Here is a 20,675-nt window from a genome sequence, read left to right on the forward strand (position 1 = left end):
GGATGGTACATAAACACACTACACACATGGAGGGACACATCTCTATTGCCGCCAATGAGCTGTGCTTTGGCTTCTCTGCTCCAGTTTTCTGGCTTCAATTTGTGCCTCGTATTGAGTCCCTCTCCCAAATCCCTGAAGAACCCAAACACATGTTTAGCCCAGTTAATGAGAACCAAGCCCTTGATCCATCACTTCATAGAGAAAGCCCAAGTATGAAGTGGGCTATGCAAGCTGTCCTCCTTCAGACTCAGGTCTGTCATGCAATGGGTAACTCCTGCCTACAAGTACCAAGGATGTGCCACTTGTGAGGAGAGAAGCTTGCTCCTGAGGCTTCTGTATTGGTGCTGGATGTTGGTATTGCGTGGAGAGCAAATCTGCTTGTGACTGTGAGGTAAATGCTGACTCCATGCTTGGCTCTAAGGCACCATCTGGCTGGGTCCATGGTACCAAACCCCTTTAGCCTCCAAAGCAGGTTGGTAACATCCAAACCACCTATTGGCAATGGTCTATTCTAACTCCTGAGCCAAGTCCAAGGACTATTTGGGACATTTCCAGCTGACTTGGTCCAAAACTGTACTCAGGATTGTGCTCGTAAACCTGCCCAGCAGTTGTTTAATTTACTGCTATACACATAACCAGTGTGGGACATCATGCCCACTTTTTGGACTGCACAGCACACTAACAACAAGGGAGGGTGGGCACTCATTGCAGAGGCCCAGCAAGGTGCTGATATCTGGTGATAGCTTCTGGGTATTATCAGGAAAGGCAGATAATCTCCGTGACTGAAGCACATAGCTGTTCCCCTCAAGAAACTGGTGTTCTCTCTACTCTGGAGAAGGCTTTTGTAGGAATATGGGAATATGAACCTGCAATTTCTCCACCTCCATGTTTGAAAGCAGAATGAACGCTCAGTACAGACTCCAGGAAGGTTCCACATCAAACTGGCTCAGGTCATTAAAAATAAAAAAGCTTTGTGATACCAGTTCTGTTGTCAAACACCTGACTCCTGGGAGGTGCAGGAGAAAGTGGACTTCTTGTACAGTGATGTCCCAAAACCATGACCTTCTCCAGAAGGTGTCAGTTTCATCTTAAGAAACTCCCTGTGACACAAAGAGAGTAACTCATTCTGCCGCATCTGTCACAGTCTGCAGCAGACAGGACTCCAGAGCTAGCCCTGCACAGCTGTGAAGGTCCAGCATTTCATTGCATATCAAAGAATACACAGTGGGAAGAAAGGTGTCTCATACACAACAGTAGCTCAAACCAAACATCTTCATGCTTCCCAGATGCTCTGGGCAGCATCTGAATTTCAGGACACTGCCACACTTTGCTTGGAGGGTGGGTTTGGGAGATAATGAATGGAGAAGGAAGGGGAAAGAGGTAGGGGCTGTGCAACCTCAATGTTACACCTAAGGGACATCAGAGGAGACCACATGGGTTATTGAGAGACATCTGGAAGAACAGGTGAGCATGGGCACTCACCGCAGACAGCTTCCTTTATTTTCACTCAACTTATCCTGTTTGAGCTGAGTAATTCACACGTCTCTGCAAACCAGTCAAGGACAGGCACTTTCGACATTGTATCCACTCCTCCCCAAAGGATGGGGCAACTGCCATCTGGAAAGATGGCATGAGTTGAGGGGAGTCCTGGAGTCCACCCTCATCATGAATGTAAGAGACAAAAATGAGTCTTACAGATTGCTCTCCCAAAAGAGGGCTGCCAGGTGTTCTGGGGTCCTTTAGAGTCAGAGGAAATAGGTCACAGCCAGGAAAACACAGGCCAGGAGAAGCCAACTTCTTCTAAGGAGAGGCATACAGGGAGACCATTTCTTCTGGGGTGGATGTAACTCAGTGCAGCATACGCTGGATATTGCGAGGCATCCTCCTCTGCTTCCCACCAGGAAGGAGATCAGATTTTCAGCACAGGAGGACTTGCGAGGAGGATGGCATCCACAACAAACTTTCACACCATTGCCCTAAGTTTGTGTGAAGGCCTTCCTCTTTCCAGCCACTGTACCCTGTACCTCACTCGCTGTGGCCTCACCTGTTCTTTCAGGGCCAGAAAGACACTTCTAGCAGAATGGAGAAGGACCATTCCTTTCTTACCCCAGGACTAGAGGGATGATGGCCTGTGTGCTGCCACATGGGGTTGTGGTGAGGCTTGGAAGCTACCAAACCACTCTGTTGGGCTTGGGTAATCACCTCTGAGGTGCAAAGGGGACCCTCCATGCGCTCAGCTGCCCAGATTGGTCAAAAGTGATGAGATCCCTGCACTTCTCCGCGTACAATGACAAGTCTGGCTCATGAGCATCAGGAAACACTTTAGCAATGTGTTCTTTGAGGCTGGGATGTGGAGAGAAGGGAGAGAAGAGGAGAAGCATCTAGGGATGAGGCTGCAGAGATCCCAGGACAGTGGGAGAAGCTGTGAAGGCACCTAGAGGAAGAGGTGCCGAAAAATATAGCCAGAACATGTTTGAGGGTGGGAAGGGAAGGAGAAATAAATGTGAAGGGATTTTAACCCACACCAGGGCCAGAGAAGAGCAGCAATCCTGGAAAGACCTGCTTTCACCTATCAGGGTGGGGGAAAAATAAGTGAAGAATTTGCTTTACACAGCTCTCTTTCCTCCTAATACCCACCCCAGGACATTCTTCTGACAAAAGCTTGACATGACTCAGCAGTGTCCGCTCGCAGTCCAGAAAGCCAATTGAGCCCTGGGCTGCATCCCTAGCAGCGTGGGCACAGGACGAGGGAGGGGATTCTGCCCCTCTGCCCCGCTCTGCTGAGACCCCCCTGGGAGTCCTGCGTCCAGCTCTGGAGCCCTCAGCACAGGACAGACCTGGAGCTGTTGGAGCGGGGTCGGAGGAAAGGCTGTGAGGAAAGGCTGAGAGAGTTGGGGTTGTTCAGCCTGGAGAAGAGAAGGCTCTGGGGAGACCTCAGAGCAGCCTGCCAGTACCTGAAGGAGCCTACAAGAGAGCTGGAGAGGGGCTTTTGACAAGGACATGTAGGGATATGAAAAGGGGTGATAGCTTCAAGTTGAAAAAGGGGAAATTTAGATTAAATATAAGGAAGAAATTCTTCACCATGAGGGTGGTGAGGCCCTGGCCCAGGTTGCCCAGAGAAGCTGTGGCTGCCCCCTCCCTGGCAGTGTTCAAGGCCAGGTTGGACGAGAGTCTGAGCAACCTGGTCTGGTGGAAGGTGTCTCTGTCCATGGCAGGCAGTGGAACTGAATGATCTGTAAGGTCCCTTCCAACCCAAACCATTCAATGATTCTATGATTCTATGAAAACAGACTCCATGTTCTCATTCATCAATCTGCCAAGTTCCCTTTTAACACTTTCCTTAATACTTTTACCTGGCTTGCTACTGACGAACAACTTCTGGAGAGGACAAATTCAGCTCAGTCTACAACCTGACTGCTTCTTGTGCTGTTCCTCATCTGCCTGCAGAGCGGACTCCTTCCACATTATAGCACAAGGTAGGTAGCAGTTGCGTCCACCTAGACCATGTTTTAAATGTGATTTTTCTGGAGACTTGTCCAGTCTTTGGTTCTGTAGGAAGGTTTGGAAGTAGCTTCTTTCACAGGAGCTAAGGCACATATGCCCGTGGACCCCTGCTTGTGGGAATGACCCATGACCTGTGCTAACTCCTTAGGAGCACCTGGGGATTGTTTGGCTTAGAGCTAGTTGGCCTGGGTTGAAAACATGACTAGAAACCAAGGCTAGTTGGTCTGGGTTGAGACCATGCAAATAAGAGTAAAGCTACAGGGACCAGATGCCAGCATCTTCATCTACACAGAGAAGAGTGCCAGGCCACGAAACCATTGTTTGATTGCAGATCACTGTGCTTATACAGTGCCAGGCACAAGAGTGGCTTAGAGATCTTCCTGTGATATGATAAACAGTCTAGACAGCAAACCAGTAAGGAAAAAGTGAACAAATGGACTCCAGGCTGAAAAGGAGCATGAGGTGAGACATCAGGAGAAACGTTCTCCTGGTAGGAACTTTCTCCTGGTAGGATGAGTCGACATTGGGTAGGCTATCTGGACAGGAGTTGAGCATTCGCAACTGGAGATGAAGAAGGGGTTAGACACGCTTCAGTAGGACTGGCTTAGGTAGCACTGAGACTATCCTGACCTCCAGCAGTGCCTCCTTTCTAAGTACCACTGGGACGGTAGAACACTATTCCAGGGTTTATTAGAAGTACATCTCAGTTGATTAAACAGATTTTTCCAACTCCCTGCCTACAACTTAACACAACTGATCACGTGTGCATGTGCGTTTTACCTGTTTGTAAATCTTTCTCTCTCTGTAGAACAAGCTGGGATCCAAGTGCTGAGTTAAAGTGGAGATTTTCTTTTTTGAAGATCATTTTCCCAAGTGCTTCAGAGAACGCTAAGCAACCAATGATATTTACAAGCACTATTAATGCTGCCATTTGTGCTAGATGTGGATTTGAATGCGTCTGTGGGATAAGTGTGCCATGATACATTCCCTGGATCATTGACTCTACGATGAGTGAACAAATGAAAATTCCAGCACAGCTCCTGTTTTACAAGAAGCATGTGGAAATTAAGAAGTTTGCAGCGTTCGAAATGGAAATGTTCTGAATAACATGGTGTTTCCTGGCTGCTTGGGAAGCCACAAGAATGTGAGATCGCTCAGTCGTTTGTTTTATTGTTCCTGTTGCAGCTCAGAGATGCTGTTGTATCCCAGCTTGTCACCCTGCTGAGATACGTAGCAGGGGCCGACATCTGTGGGTGGAGTGAGAAGAGTCATGGATCCAAGCAGCCAAACACGCTGTGAAAACCAACTGGTTTGCTGTCTTTGGGCTCCAGAAAAAGCACCATTAACTGGCATTCCATAACATCTGAATGAAGAATGACCATGTTAAATCAAACTGAAGGTCCACCTAGCCCAGCACATGACCTGAAACAGTGGCCAAAACTTGATCTGCAGGAAAAAGTGTAAGACGCCATGGCAAGTCTGGAGTGACTGTTTTGGGAATCTCTCTGTCTGCTATAATCATGTCTTTAAGGACTTCCTGAGCTGCAAGTAGCAGCTGAACCACTGTGTTTAATGGCACCCTGCAGAAATGTGTCTGACTGCTTTTCAGCCCCTGTACCCTTCCACCGCATCCTGCGACAATCAGTACCACAACTGAGCGTAGCATCATTTCATAGAATCATAGAATCATATAGGTTGGAAAAGACCTTTAAGATCATTGAGTCCAACCACAAAAGCAGTTGTGATATGGGAGGGAATGGTAGCAAACAGGAGGTTCCTCTGTTGGGGCTGCAAACAGAAAAGCTGGTGGGTTGACAGAGGTCTTGGTTCAGTAAACTCCAGTGATAGCCCAACACAGGAACGATGACGCTGGGTCTAACCTCCCCATGCAGGGAAGCACTTGGTTTATTCAGACTCACTTTGCTGAGCACGGAGGTGCCTCCCTACACTTTCAGGAGAAGGCCTCTCTTTGCAGAAAAAGGCACTGCCACTTTGTTTTGGTTGATGGGCATAGCTCACACTTCTCCTCTTCCCTCTGACCAGCCGAACCCAGGCTGCAGACCTTGGGGACAATTCTTGTGACACTGACAAATGGTTGTGCGGAGTTGCCTGTCCCTCTTGCTGCTCCAGAGGCAGCTCATGAGCCCTGTGGCTGCCATGGTGCTCAACTTGCTCATGATATAGCCCACCAGTAGCAGATGAAAAGGCCTGTAGCAAGATCAGCAGATCTCACTGCGTCACCACCCCTATCGGACACTCTTCCAAAACAAGATGGCTGCACCCACATTGCTCTTGGGAATCCTTTGCTGACTCCTCAATTGTGCTCGGGAAGATCAGTGCTGGTTGGTCCGGGTCAAAACCAGGCCAAGGTCCATGCTGACAACTGACCAGTGGGGACAACAGCATCCCAGAAACTGAGCCCAGGTTAGTGTAGTAGCACCGGTGCAGTTCGTAAATCCAAATGAAGTAGCAGGACATATCCTACACACATCCCCTGCCTTGTCCAGTCTAGAAGGTCACCTTTGTGTAGACAGTCCTGTGGTCCAGGATTATGGAATACGTTACGGATGAGTTACTCAGCCGTACCTGTTGAATTGAGTTTAAAACTAGAGTTGTCCCAGGTAATGCGAGCACTGCTGTAACCTAAGCTTCATGGATGTCTGTTTAGCTGGACTCATGGTTGCTTCTTTAACACATGCCTCCTACTGAAGACGCATCTGGATTTCATGTACCAGGACAGGCTCTGAGCATTTCAGAGGCTGCTACTGTCACTTCCCACCCTGTTTTCCCTGCTGCTTGTCTTATCACGGGCTTCAGTGGGGAATCCCATTCTTCCGATCTGTGGAAAAGGGAAGGGTAGGAAGATGGACTTGGCAGTGAATCATAGCAGTGTCCACCAGACCTGGCATTCCCCAATCAATGTCAGTGGTGAGATCACAAGACAAAGTTGCAAGTGTAGATGAGAGAAACGAAAACAAATGTGTAATTAAAGAGCTAATGAGCCAATGTTGGCTATTTTTAGTGCTCTTTTATTTTCCAGTGGTTGCTCAAACAGCCCTGAAATGACAGTACTGGGTCAGTCTTGAAAGTGCAGATACACTTTGAAAAGTGAGCAATGTCCTTGTGGGTTTCCCTCTTTATTTCTGTTCAAAAGCCCTACATCTAATCTGCTATGTTTACAAAGCTGAACCCTGCTGAGACCGTGAGCAGCGCTGGTTCTGAATTCTTCAGAAGTAACCTTGATCCTGCCATGAGAACTTCCCAGACAGCCAGGGCTGGTGAATAAAATGGGCTGTAAACTGGATGCATTAAAACAGTTCAAAAACTGTTGCAGATCTATTTGACTTTTTTGTACTGCTGACCCGTTTGCTGCTGCTGGATTTTGACTGGTCCTCAGCATATAATTCTTTATGAATAATATATCAAACATGCTCTACTGGGCCTGGCATTTTCTCCTCCTCACAGAAAGCGCTGAACTTTCCTTGCGACCATTTGCAAATCCAGAAGTATTTGATATCTGGGGCAGGAATGCTTTTTTATTTCAGCAGTTTCATCATGAATATTTTTTGTGGGTCCTGTTGAACTGAGCCATTGGCATTGCTCATGTGCTGCTCACCTGCTCCTTTTCTTGCTTCCTGACCAGAGGAGCGATTCCTATACCTACAAAAGTATCATTTGCTTTTTATCATCTCCTGTGTGTGGTAAGCAACACTTGAACCTGGTTGGCAACAAATGTCTTGTGTAAATGAAACTTGCTGCCTAGCTGCTTCTCAGAAAATGAACACAACAACAGTGGAAGGGAATTAATTTTGAAATCTGAACGAGCATCTGCAGGAAATCCTTTTTTTTTCCTTTCCCATCTCAGTTTGAAGAAAGCAAGGGAGTGTTTCATAGGATTAAATGGGACACTTTAATTTGCAGAAGAATAAACTGCACTTTACGGAAGAGTAAATAGCACAGGATTGGTTTTGTGGTTAAGACATTGCATCAGACCTGAGGAAAGATGCATTCTGAGAAGGCTTCCTAAATTGATTCAGAAAGTGGTAGACATGGAGAACTGGATGAATGGAGAAAGTCACCTAGCTCCTCTCCCCATTCTGTGGTTGGATCAAACAGTCCATCTATGACAAGTCTGACCATCAAAAAAGACAATCCCACCACCCTTTAGCCAGTCTCAGGTTCTCTGGTACTCAGTGTATCCTCCACCATGCTAGATTGGGTTGATTTCTGTATGTCCAGGTGGCAGTGGACAAGGAAACCAGTTGCTCACTCTCATCCCTAGCAGCCTACGCTGGAGTTCCTGTATGCTTTTTACTACTGGACCAAACAAGTCCAGTTCCTCCAACTCTCCCTCAGACTGTCTTTTCTAATGATCTAGTTGTGTTCATTCCCTTCCTCTGTGTTCCATATCTGGTTCATCCCCAATTCCCTTAAGTGCAGTGGCCAGATATGGTCATGGTGTTACAGCTATGGCTTTTCCATCTCTGAGACAGGGAGCAATTATCCTCTTCCATCACAGGTAATGTGGTCCAGAAAGAAACTGGTCCTTTTGAACCAGCATTTTACTACAGGTTCTCTTTTCATTACTTACGTTTTAGCTCTGCTCTTTCCTCCTTTTTATTTCCTCCCCAGTGTTGGTGCCTTCTGGTAATTCCCAGTTTCCTACATGTGGTGTTTCCCAGGTTTACGTCTAATCCTACTGCTTGCTATCTCATCTTTTTCAGGCTATTCCCCCACTCCAAAGTCATCTGTTGAGTTTTGATCCTGCCTTCTGCAGTGCTTGCAGCCCTTCTATGCACGGTACATCAACAGATGGTCTGCCCCATACCAGGTTGCTCACAGAGTACCAACTAGAAACGTTGTGCACCCATGCTAAGAGGAAGCTGTCTGGAACGTAAGCCTGCAAGTTGGATGGTACTGAAAGTCTTCCTACAGGCTATTTTTTTCCCTAGGAATGCTCATCTTGGGGCTCTTTGCATTGCAGGTAGTCTGTGGGAAGGCCAAGAGCAAATCCCATATGGAGGATCCCACATTGTTGCGTAATCAGCAGCAAGCTGGGGCTGCTGTGGAGGCTGCTGGGTTGTCCAAGTCCCTTGGTGTGAGAAGATGTCATCTGCTGGGATCTGACATCTCCATGTCACCCGAGGACCTCGTCACACATCTGGGGCTTCAGACCAGACTCATCCCACCATGGGGCCAGGGAACCATGAGGAGCTCCAGCACTCTCCCATCTATGAATGACTCCTGAAGTTCCCCATACCCCCCCATACCCCCAGCGTTAAGGTGTGCACCATGCATCTGTGGCTCTTGGCTACATGAAAAATCTTGCTGCCTTAGCCACCAAAGCCAGCTTTCTGGTCAGAGACAAAAATCAGGTTGGTTTGTTGAGAATCGTTCCCAGTGAGTCATGCAGGCATTTTGTCATCACTCCATTGTCCTTCAGTGGCCAAATATTGAGCCAAATATACAAGAACTTCCGCAGTGTTTTCCCAGGGACTGGAGTCACGGCAACTAATCCACGATTCCCTGAGTCTACCACCATCCTCTTTCTCCCATTATTAGCTATTCAAAATTTGTTTCATGACATTTCTGAAAATTTCCAGGCTGAGCTTTACCCAAGTTACAAACGTCCAAGTAGGCATGTCAGCCCTCTCTTCCTACCCTTGAACCTGCATGCTTAAATTGCACTGAATATTTGCTTGCATTTTGGGGGAAGAATCAAACAACATGCAGATCCTTCAGTCTCCTGACACTGTTTCTTACAGGCTAGTTACCATCTCATCTACATTACGAGCCGGCCCAGTCTGGCCTGTTCTCCTCTTACCTCCCCTGCACTGTATTTATAAAGCCTCTGTTTGCTGACAGCTGTACTCTTTCCTGCTGATTTTATCTGTAACTGATGGCTTCCAAGAGTGCACCTGGGAAAAGACTCTTGACCAGCTTGTAGATCTTGCAGTCCTGTTCCGTGTCTTGGTTTCCAGCCCCATCCCCAATCTCATCTCCTCTCAGGTCAGCCTGTTCCTTAACGGTTTCTGACCCTGCCTCCCCCTATCTCTTTTAAGACAACCAGCCCGAAGCTGTTCCCAAGCTCTGAGCTGCTGTCCATGTCTTTGGGATCCTTGCCCATGGATTAAACCCTGGCTTGCCCTTGAGCCCTGCTGGCTCCGACTATTCGGCTTCCCAGTCTTCTTTGGATGGGTCCATCTGGGACGCCCTGGTGCCTGGCCTCACCTTGCCATGACTGCAGCTCAGAGCAATGCTTCCAACCCGTGTTCAGCACAGCCCAGTAAGGAAACCTGATCACCAAAATACCAGTCACAATGAAAGAAAACCAACCCACAAACAAAAACCCACCCTGTACTAATCAACGTGAGTCTAATATCTCAGTAGTATCCAACTCTTTAGCACTCCTTTATATTTTTAAATATCTCCAGAAGAAATGCAAGATGTTAGCTCCTTGACTTGTACACCATGCTCATGCCTCAGTTTCCCCCTCTACAAACCATTGCTGCTTGTTCATCTGCTGCCCACCTGCTTCGTCTGGATAATGCACTGCTTACAACAGGACTCCAGTCTCACATCCTGTAAAGCCCAGGCTGATGAGACCAGCAATAATAATAAAACCACACTGTACACATGGAATAGAAAGAAAATTATCTGGATTTCTGTCTGCTGCCTCTTTTGCCCACGCTCCCTCCAGCGTTCCCTGCCAGGCACTGCCTCCGAGTTCTTCGCTGCCAGCATTTCTAGGAACATCACCCCCCTGCCTTCAGCCTGTTTCTGCTCCTCGCCTGCCCCAGTGGCTGTTCTTTGAACCCCTCGTCTCCTGGCTGCGGGAACTCATTCTGACATCTTTCGCTCCATGGGTCAGACCTTGTTAATCTCTCGCTCCTGCCTGGCGCTTGATGGGCGGCTTCTCTGCTCCGCTAATACAGCTTTATACCAGAGCTCACCTCTAATCCGTGTGTTCTCTCAAATCATTGTCCTAAATCAAACCTGTCTTTTCGTTTTAAGGTCTCCAGGCAGCCCTTGTCCCTAGTGCTTCCATCACACCTCTCCCAGGACTCGCTCAATAAGCATTTCCAGCCTGGCCTCAGGCCATTATCACACATCAGAGGCTGATTTGCCTCACAAATGACCTATTGCACAGCCAGGACTCACATCCTATTTCTTTACTTGCTTTTCTCCTCCTTTTGTTTCCCACTGCTCCTGTTTTCTATCCCTAGCTACCTCTGCTCTCCCTCCTCACATCTCTCTTGTGGATGGGGCATCTGAATGGGGCACAGAGCGAGAAAAATGGGTGTTTCGACTGATGCTGTTTCGTCTCCATTCAAACTTGGGGCAATGCATTCAGATCAAGGCATCTCTTGCAGCCATCTCGTGTTAGGTGACCTGAACCCCACCTGCAAGTGCCTGTCTCCCCATTAACTCCAAGAGGGTTATAACCTCTTCAAGGATCCCACTCCAGCGTCCTCAGGTAGCAAGAGGCTGGTGCAGAGCTCTCTGTGGCATTCACCCATCGCTCGTACTGGTGGCCGCCCTTCTGTGGGGCACAGGAGCTGCTCCTTAGCTTGGAAATACAACTCCCTTCGATGGGTCTGCCCTGGGTGGAATGGTACCGGCAAGGTGGGAATCAGGCGCAGACGCGCTGGCAACCCTTCTCCATTTATCTGTGTTGTACCAATTTCTCTGTATTGCTGGCACTGTTCGTCCCAGCTGGATCTCTCCCTAAGACCCAGACACTTCAACCTGCGAGTGGCATCAAAGGAACTCCCCAAAGCCTGTGGGGACTCTGGAGCTGACGCTGACAGCAGAGCACGGGCTGCAGCCACCATGCGATCGATAAGGATGTGCCGGGAGGAGAATACCCTGCTCAAATCTCTGAGCCCTAAATGGTCTTTGCTGTGCTGGCTGTTGGGAAACACCTCTTTTCAAGTAAGACCCTTGGGAGAAATCAGTGGAGAACTCTGAACGTAATGCCCACCAGGCATCTTTATCGCTTTATTTTTCAGAGAAGAGCTACATTTCAACCACTCCAAGCACACTGGAAATAGGATGTCAGGACATTTTCTCAGAGGGCTATATAATCACCCACATCAGCTGTTCTTTCTCTTGGAAGAAAAGATATATACATATATACATATGTATGCATACATACATTTTTTCTTTCCTATGACACCAGCTCTTACTCGGTTACGTAACTGTGAAATACAATTAATTGCCCCTGGATGGAACCTTCCCCATTTGTGCATACTGCATAACTTCACTGCCCCTATGCATATTCATGTACTTAAATGTTTTTAGGATCAGCACCTTGAAATACTAATGCGCAAGAACTGTGTCTACATCTGTATAGAATAATTTGGACCTTGACCTCAAGCCTACTGTTAAGGAAATACAGCCAGCAATAATTAAAGCGGGTATGATCTCATTTGTGTTTGGAGCTGTGATTCTTTGCAAGCGAGTAAGACAGAGACAGCTTTGGAAGTAGAACTGCTCTGATGCAGCTGAATATTAAGTTTCAAAAACAAACAAGAAACAAATCTCAACATCAAGGCATCCTTTAATAGAAATTACTTCCAATCTTCCACCTTCAGCGATGTCTTCATAGCACAGTGAAGCTGACTCAAACGCGTGTAATGCTGCTACCTATTGGAGCGACCAAATATTACACCCCCTTCTCAGCTAGAAGATTTACACTTCTCCAGAATCAAAAATGGAAGCAAAAATGGTGTGGAACAGCTCACATGAGTAAGTGACCATTCGAACACTTCATGCAGGGATGACGCTACAATTTAATTGATGTAACAGAGATGTCCGAGGGATAATTCACAGAAATGGCTATTACTGCCAGGAGGAGTACCTTGTTCAGGAAACACAGGTAGAAGGATGACGGAGGGGAGGATACATCACCTTCTGTTTCAGGTCCAGATGACAGCAAAGAGTGGCTGCTGCTGAGAATCCCTGGATGGTGACGAAAGAGGATCCCGGTGGATGACCTGCAAGCACTACAAATCAGACGGGATGTCAGACTGAGAACTATCAGAATCACAGAGCTGGTGGTGACACGAGAGTCCATCGGGCCTGTCCTCCCTTAGCAAGAGAGCAGGGCTGATAAGATTCAACCAGAGCCGTCCAGAGAATCAGTGGGTGTCTGAACTCCTTCTGGGTTAGAAGAACGACAGGCATCAGGCATTCAGGTCACAGGCCTGCTTTGTACACAGTTAAGGGAGGCGAGGTGGACCCTGCCCTAGGCTGTCTGAGCAGGTCTCTGCTGTGTATGAATTTTGTTAGGACAGGAAAAAAGAAAACAGAAAGGTGGCTCTTCTAGGGCTGATTCTGATCTCCAGGGATTTCCTCCTGGAGGAAAACATTGAGTGCAAGCTTGAGAGCTACTGTATAACTGGTTATTTCGAGGTGAAAATGATGGTTCCCTTTCCTAAGGCAGGAGAGCAGAGGAGACAAAAAAAAAATTGACAGAATTCAGGTAGACCTCAGTAATCTCAGAGAATTACCAGGCATTCTTTTAGGAGCCTGGTTTGTGAATTAAAAAGACAGTCATTCCTTAACTGAACACTAATAAGCGCATCAGTGCGTAACACCCAGCTGCAAGCCAGGACACAAGAAGTAGATGTAAGGCCAATTTATGCAGAGCACACACAGACTTATAGTGTGAGCATAAGAGACAAAATGCACAAAGGCAAGGCACTGGATGAGACACAACCTGCAGTTGCAAAGCTTTATATAGCCCAGCAGGCATCAGAGCAAAGGCAAGGCTGATCCACTACACAGCAGAGGGAGCTGGCGGTGATTCATCCATTCAGTCTTCCCTAAAAGGATTAGACCCAATCAAGTGGCTAACACAATTAACGAGAGGCAAGGGGGAAGGCTCTCTCTCAGGTAGAGAAGGATTGGAAAGTATTTATTGGTTTTCGCGTCAGTCAACCCTGAGGAACGTGACCTGAAAGTACACAGAGAGCTTGCAAAAAATGTGTGGTGAGAGCACGCACTGTGAGAATTTCTGATGGCTGGGTGTGGGCTTAGAAGACTACGAAAGGACCAGCCTGACACCCTTCTTTAAAGGAGGAAGTGGGGCAATCAGAGCAGTCAGTTCAGCAGGAACTGCATATAAACTATTAAAAAAATCAACAAGCTACTTGTAAGTTTATAGATTTGCCAAGAACAAGCTCCATCGTATCAATCTAACTTTGCTGACTGACAGAATGGGTCTGTTATGGGTTTGCATGGCAAGGTTTTGGTAGCGGGGGGGCTATGGGGGTGGCTTCTGTGACAAGCTGCGAGAAGCTTCCCCCATGTCTGATAAAGCCAGGGCCAGCCGGTCCAAGACAGACCCACCACTGGCCAAGGCGAAGCCAATCAGCAATGATGGTAGAACCTCTGGGATAACATATTTAAGAAGGGGAAGAAAAAAACTGCGGTAAAATGGCAGTGAGGAGAGAGAAGTGACACAATGTGAGAGAAACAACTCTGCAGACACCAAGGTTGGTGAAGGAGGGGGAGGAGGTGCTCAAGACACCAGAGCAGAGAGCCTTCCCATGCAGCTTGTGATGAAGACCATGGTGAGGCAGGCTGTCCCCCTGCAGCCCATGGAGGTCCATGGTGGAGCAGATTCCACCTGCAGCCCGTGGAAGGGACCCCACGCCGGAGCAGGGGGATGCCTGAAGGAAGCTGTGACCCCGTGGGGAGCCCGCGCTGGAGCAGGCTCCTGGCTGGACCTGTGGACTCATGGAGAGAGGAGCCCACACTGGAGCAGGTTTGCTGGCAGGGCTTGTGATCCCGTGGGGGACCCACGCTGGAGCAGCCTGCTCCTGAAGAACTGCACCCCGTGGGAGGGACCCACGCTGGGGCAGTTGGTGAAGAGCTGCAGCCCGTGGGAAGGACTCAAGCTGGAGAAGTTTGTGGAGAACTGTCTCCCGTGAGAGGGACCCCACGCTGGAGCAGGGGCAGAGTGTGAGGAGTCCTCCACTGAGGAGGAAGGAGCGGCAGAGAAAATGTGTGATGAACTGACCACAACCCCCATTCCCCGTCCCCCTGCACCGCTTGGGGGAGGGAGAGAAACAGGAGTGAAGCTGAGCCCCGGAAGAAGGGAGGGGTGGGGGGAAGCTGTTTTAAGATCTGGATTTATTTCTCACTATCCTACTCTGATTTGATTGGTGATGAATTAAACTCTCTTTTCTCCCCAAGTTCATTCTGGTTTGTCTGTGATGGTAATTGGTGAGTGATGTCTCCCTGTCCTTATCTCGACCCTCCAGCCTTTCATCCTATTTCCCCTCCCCTGTCCAGCTGAGGAGGGGGATGATAGAGTGGTTCTGGTGGGCACCCAGCATTTATCCAGCCCAAACCGAAACAGGGTCTTACAGAGGAAAAGACACGGTTATCGTTTCTGTTTTGTCTGTAAAGTCTTTAGAAACTCTTGCACAGTGATCTCATAATCAAATAGGGAAATGTAATCTAAACCAAAAAGCACAGAGGCAAAGCAGTTTGAAAAGCTGAACTGGGGGAGCTGTAATCCAGCTGTCAGCCAAACGGCAGGATGGATGAAGGAAGAGTTGTGGGCAACCTGTTCTGATCCTGGTAGGACTCAATAGTCCCATTAATGACCTGATTTAAGGTATAGAGTACACTTGCAGCGCTTGCAGGTGACTCCAAGCTGGGAAAGAGACAGCAGAGACCCCGAAGGTCTGCAATTCAGAACAATACAACAAAATGGAACACCAAAGTTAAATATTGATTCAGTAAGGGCAGAAGACAGGATTAACAGAGTGCATGAACGCAGAGAACAAAACCCCTGCGTAGCACTTCTCTGAAAGGGATATGGAGGTTAGAGAACAAAATGCTATGCTCAGATGCAAAACGCAGGCAGAGAGGAGACAGAGGAAGCGGCCTACAACTCCAGTTAAGTGCTCTGAAGCTCACCAGCATCACATGTGTCAGGTTTCAGGTGCTATAATTCAACTTGCTTTTGACACGGTCCCTCACAACCTCCTCCTCTCTAAATTTAAGATATGGATTTGATGGATGGACTGTTCGGTGGCTAAGGAATTGGTTGGAAGGTCGCAGACAGAGGGCAGTGGTCAACAGCTCAATGTCCAGATGGATGCCAGTGACAAGTGGGGTCCCTCAGGGGTCCGTACTGGGAAAGGTGCTGTTTAACATTTTCATCAATAGACATAGACAGCCAGATCGAGTGCACCCTCACCAATTTTACAGATGACACCAAGCTGACACACCAGAAGGATGGGATGCCATCCAGAGGGACCTGGACAAGCTCGAGAAGTGGGCCTGTGTGAAACTCATGAGGCTCAACAAGGCCAAGTGCAAGGTCCCGCACGTGGGTCGGGGCAACCCCCATTATCAATACAGGTGGGGGATGAGGGGATTGAGAGCAGCCCTGCCGAGAAGGACTTGGGGGTGCTGGGGGATGAAAAGTTTGACATGAGCCACCAATGTGCGCTCGCAGCTGACAAAGCCAACCATACCCTTGGATGCATCAAGAGAAGCGTGGCCAGGAGGTTGAGGGAGGGGATTCTGCCCCTCTGCTCCGTTCTGGTGAGACCTCACCTGGAGTCCCGAGTCCAGCTCTGGAGTCCCCAGCACCAGGACATGGACCTGTTGGAGTGGGTTCAGAGAGAACCACAAAGATGATCCAAGGGCTGGAACCCCTCTTCTGTGAGGAAAGGTTGAAAGGGTTGGGGATGTTCAGCCTGGACAAGAGAAGGCTGCGGGGAGACCTTAGAGCAGCCTTTCAATACCTAAAAGGGGCCCATAGGAAAGATGGGGAAAATATTTTCAGCGGGGATTGTTGCGATAGCACAAGGAGTAATGGCTTCAAACTAAGGGAGGGCAGATTTAGACTAGATATAAGGAAGAAATTTTTTACCACAAGGGTGGTGAGGCCCTGGCCCAGTTGACCAGCGAGGTGGGAGATGCTCCATCCCTGGAACATTCCAGGCCAGGCTGGATGGGGCTCTGAGCAACCTGATCTGGTTGAAGATGTCCCTGCTCTTGGCAGGGGGGTTGGACTAGATTGCCTCGAAAGGTCCCTTCCAACCCAAAGCGTTCTATGATTCTATAAATAAAACAACAGCTGAAGAGTAGCTAAAAAAACAGAAAACATGAATGACCAAGGGCTCAAAAACATGATCTGCAAGGAAAGACTTCTAAATAGTGGCGATTTGATTCAGCAAGAAAACATCAAGAAGTGGTTGTGTTCAGTCTTTACATACATAAAAAATGTCACAGAAAGGAAAAATCATCTTTTTCCACATCTAAGGTAGGTAAGACAAGAAACACTGAGCCAATATTATAGGAATTATGGAATGGTTTGGGTTGGAAGGGACCTCCAAAGGCCAACCAGCCCAACTCCCCTGCAGTGAGCAGGGACATCTCCAACTAGGTCAGGCTGCTCAGAGCCCCATCCAACCTGGCCTTAGATGTTTCTAGGGATGGGGCATCTACCACCTCCCTGGGCAACCTGTGCCAGGGTTTCACCGCCCTCATAGTGAAGAATTTCTGCCTTGTATCTAGTCTGTATCTTCCTTCTTTTAGTTTAAAACCATTACCCCTTGTCCTATCACAATAGGACCTGCTAAAATGTTTGTGCTCTTCTTTCCTATAAGCCCCCTTTAAGTACTGGAAGGCCGCAGTAACATCTCCCCGCAGCCTTCTCTTCTCCAGGCTGACCAGCCCCAGCTCTCTCAGCCTTTCCTCACAGCAGAGGGGTTCCTGCCCTCCGAAAGCAAGATCCGAGTTCGTCACAGAATCTTTAAAAACCCTGAAAAGGAGAATAAAGATGTAATTTTCCTGAGGAGGCATCAAGTTGCTGCTGTCAGACATCTTTGACCAGTTTTATACCAAGAACTGTCCCGGGACACGATCATGACCAGCTCACACAGGACTGGCCAGGCAGAGAATGGCGCACAAGGCGTGAGGGGCCCCCTCCCCCCCGCCCACCACCCTTCCCTCCCGACACAGGCACAGATTTGGGGAAATCCAGGGACGCTCACCTCCCCCTCCAAGGATTCAGACTGACCGTGCCCCGCTATTTTTTACCACACTCCCTGAGGTAACGGCGAGCGCCGCTCACCCCTTTGCCCCCTGCCCCCCTAAGAGCCCCCTCACAACGGGCTCCGCCTGCGGCGACCCTGAAGGGACTCTGAAGGCCCCGAGCAGTACCGGGCCCCGCCGGTGGGGACGGTTTAACACCCTCAGGGGCTCCGCCAGCCCCTCGCAGCGGCTTTAGCAGCGGCTTTAGCGGCTCCGAACCGCCCCAGAGAAGCCGCCGTGCACCCCCGGAGCCGCCCGCGGTCTCTGTGCAGGCAGCGGCCGCCGCAGAGCCGCTCCTCAGCGCGCGCGCGCGCTTTTCGGCTGCCCTCAACAGTGCCTGTCCAATATCCACGGGGAAACGCGCGAGAATAATCAATATACAGCCCGGAGCGCCTTTTTCCAGCGTTACTAGAATTTTAGAGGGTTTACACCCTCTACTTACACGAGAGTGGCCCCCGCACTCTCCTGCTTCATGACTTTTTAATCAGGCATTTCTTTAGGCGCCTGGTCCGTGAGCCGGAGCTAACAGAAGTCCCCTAAGGGGAGCGGGGCACGGCGGCGCTCCCTCGGCAAGCGCCACGGAGGGAGGGAGGTCCCCAAGATGGCGATGCTGGCAGAGCGTGAGTGCTGTTCCCCGCGGGGAGGAAGCGCCATGGCGGGGCTCGGGGCGATCCCCTGAGAGCGGGGAGGGTGCTCGGGGGATGAGCCGTGATCCCGGGGGGGCGGATGCCCTGAAGCCTTGGGGCTGTGCTGGGGTGCCGGCGGCTGTGTGGCAGCCGGGCAGGGCTCGGGGAAGCCGTGGGCGCTGGGCTTTTGATGGCACCCGGGGTTAGCAGCTGAGGTGGGCTCGCTCTCCTGTCTGTACAGGGAACTTCAGAGATCGGCTAAATTCTGGGCTGGGAAAGGTGAGAGCGAGATGTAAGGGATTTTAGGCAGGGGCTTCAGAAAAGGCAAGTTAATGCACTGAACTCACGGGGAGAACGCAGGGTGTCATAGAATCATAAAAATTATTTGGGCTGTAACAGGCATTTATAGGCTATTTAGTCCAACACCGCCCCCCCCCCTCCCCCCACTCCCCAATCTTCAACCATATCAGATTGCTCAGAGCCCAGCCCAACCCGGCCTTGAGCGGTTCCAAGGATGGGGCATCTCCCACCTCTCTGGGCAACCTGTGCCAGGGTTTCACCACCCTCAGCATAAACAATTTCTTCCTTATATCCAGCCCAAATCTCCCCTCTTTCAGTTTAAAACCCTCACCCCTTGTCCTGTCACTCCATGCCCTTGTCACAAGCCCCTCTCCAGCTCTCTTGTAGGTCCCTTCAGGTACTGGAAGGCTGCTATAAGGTCTCCCCAGAGTTTTCTCTTCTTCCCCAGGCCAAACAGCCCCAACTCTCTCAGCCTTTCGTCATAGGAGAGGTGTTAAGGGTAGGGCCATGTGGTTGCCTTATGCCTTTTGTGTAAGTGTGTAGCTGAGTGAGCAATTTCTGAAGGCTTTATTATATGCAGCCTGATAATTTTAACCTTTTCCTGTTATTGGAATCAAACACAGCTTCAGTTTTACCTCTGAGGTGATTGAGGGCTTGAGCTCCCTGTATCTAATTGGTTAAAACACTGGGTGAATATCCTCACTGACAACTCTTTCTTGGGTAAAGCTCTTCAGTCCAGGAAACAGAATTCTTTCAGGGCTGGCCAAGTTGGGTACTGAAAACTTCTGCTGCCTTCTCTTGCAAGTTAAAGATGCATTCCTGGAAAGCAGCCTTTTCTGGTAAAGGTACAACTTTATGCAATTAGAAGGACTAAGCTTATTAACTGTAGATTTTTATGTAACAGGACTGATGTGTGTGATCATCATTGATGTCCTTGGGTGGTTTCAGTAAGCTTACTGGTGTCAGGACACACTTAACCTGGGAGCACAAGGTCTGACGAATTTGTTAGCTTGACTGCAGGAAAGAAGGACCTAAGTATAATGACTAATTAGAAAATATGGTTCCCAGTGGAAAATACAGAGGGAACTGAAGAAAGCAAAATTGCATTTACACATGTCATTTTCTGATTATTTTAGGTGTAAAGTTTGTTGGTATCATTTTAAAATATTTGTTAATTATTTTAATTCGACGCTTCACATTTCACTAGTGTAGTGCTGTGTTAAGTTCACTGCTGTATGCAGGGAATTCTGAAATCAGTTGTGTTAAAAACCAAATCTGGTTGCTGAGAGCGACCTTTGCAGAGTTGTATGCCTTTGTTCATCACCTTCAGCTGCAGTTATAGTTGCGAAGCTGTGTTACACACTTGCATTTCAGTTGGCAGTTCTGGATCAAGTTCTCATGCTCTTACTAAATATTCATCCTAAAAAAACGGCTGGAGAGGGGGGTGAAGTGGTTTTCCTACAGCTGTGAAAGCAGATGCATTTCAGGGACTTAAAATAACTTCTCGGAGGTGCCTGGTGACAGGACAAGAAGCAGCGAGTGCAGACTGAAAGAAGAAATTCCATCTTTTTTACTGTGAGGGTAGCCAAACACTGGAACAGATTGTTCAGAGAGGTGGTGGAGTATCAGTCTGTGGAGATCCTCAGAACCAGATTGGACACGGTGCTGGCCAACCTACTTAAGCAGGGGGCTGAAGTAGGTGATCTCGAAAGGTCCTTCCAGGTTTGTGATGCTGGGAACTAAACTGAGAAATGACAAATTCAGTCATTCTGTGTGTATGTAGTTTGCATTTTAAAAACATGTTAATAGTGGAAATGGCCAAAGAGCTTTTATTTTTCACTTGTTTTTGACTCTTACTAACTTTTAGTAAACTTTAATTAACTGTCTTATCTTACTGGTGCTTATCAGGAAGAAGATGTATATGTTATTGATGGCTTTCTTAGCTTGGATTAAAAATAAATTGCCTTCTGTGGGCAGTGTATTTTTTTCTGTTCCCTGGTGAAATTTAACCTGTTTAATATTGTCCATGTTCTCACCATGTATGGGCACACAGCAGGAGTTTGGGTGGGAACTGGTAGGGAACTTTCAGAAATGATAGTTAAACGTGCTTCAGGCACAGAATTACTCTGCTTTAGTAATTGATCTTTTTCAAATCGCAGGGTATCCGAGTGAAGTATC

The 20,675-nt window shown here is 48.6% G+C and overlaps 1 protein-coding gene across 1 annotated transcript in view; it reads left to right on the top strand.

Moving 5' to 3' along the window:
• The first annotated feature begins 18,123 nt into the window (after positions 1-18,123).
• PINX1 (PIN2 (TERF1) interacting telomerase inhibitor 1) overlaps positions 18,124-20,675 on the top strand; it is a 63,302-nt gene continuing 60,750 nt past the window's right edge. The window contains exon 1 of the mRNA XM_075415035.1: positions 18,124-18,191. Coding sequence (XP_075271150.1) covers positions 18,173-18,191 — 19 coding nt within the window. The 5' untranslated portion in view covers positions 18,124-18,172. The remainder of the gene's footprint in view (positions 18,192-20,675) is intronic.

This window comes from Opisthocomus hoazin, chromosome 2 (genome assembly GCF_030867145.1).
Source record: "Opisthocomus hoazin isolate bOpiHoa1 chromosome 2, bOpiHoa1.hap1, whole genome shotgun sequence".
NCBI classification, from domain to species: Eukaryota; Metazoa; Chordata; class Aves; order Opisthocomiformes; family Opisthocomidae; genus Opisthocomus; species Opisthocomus hoazin.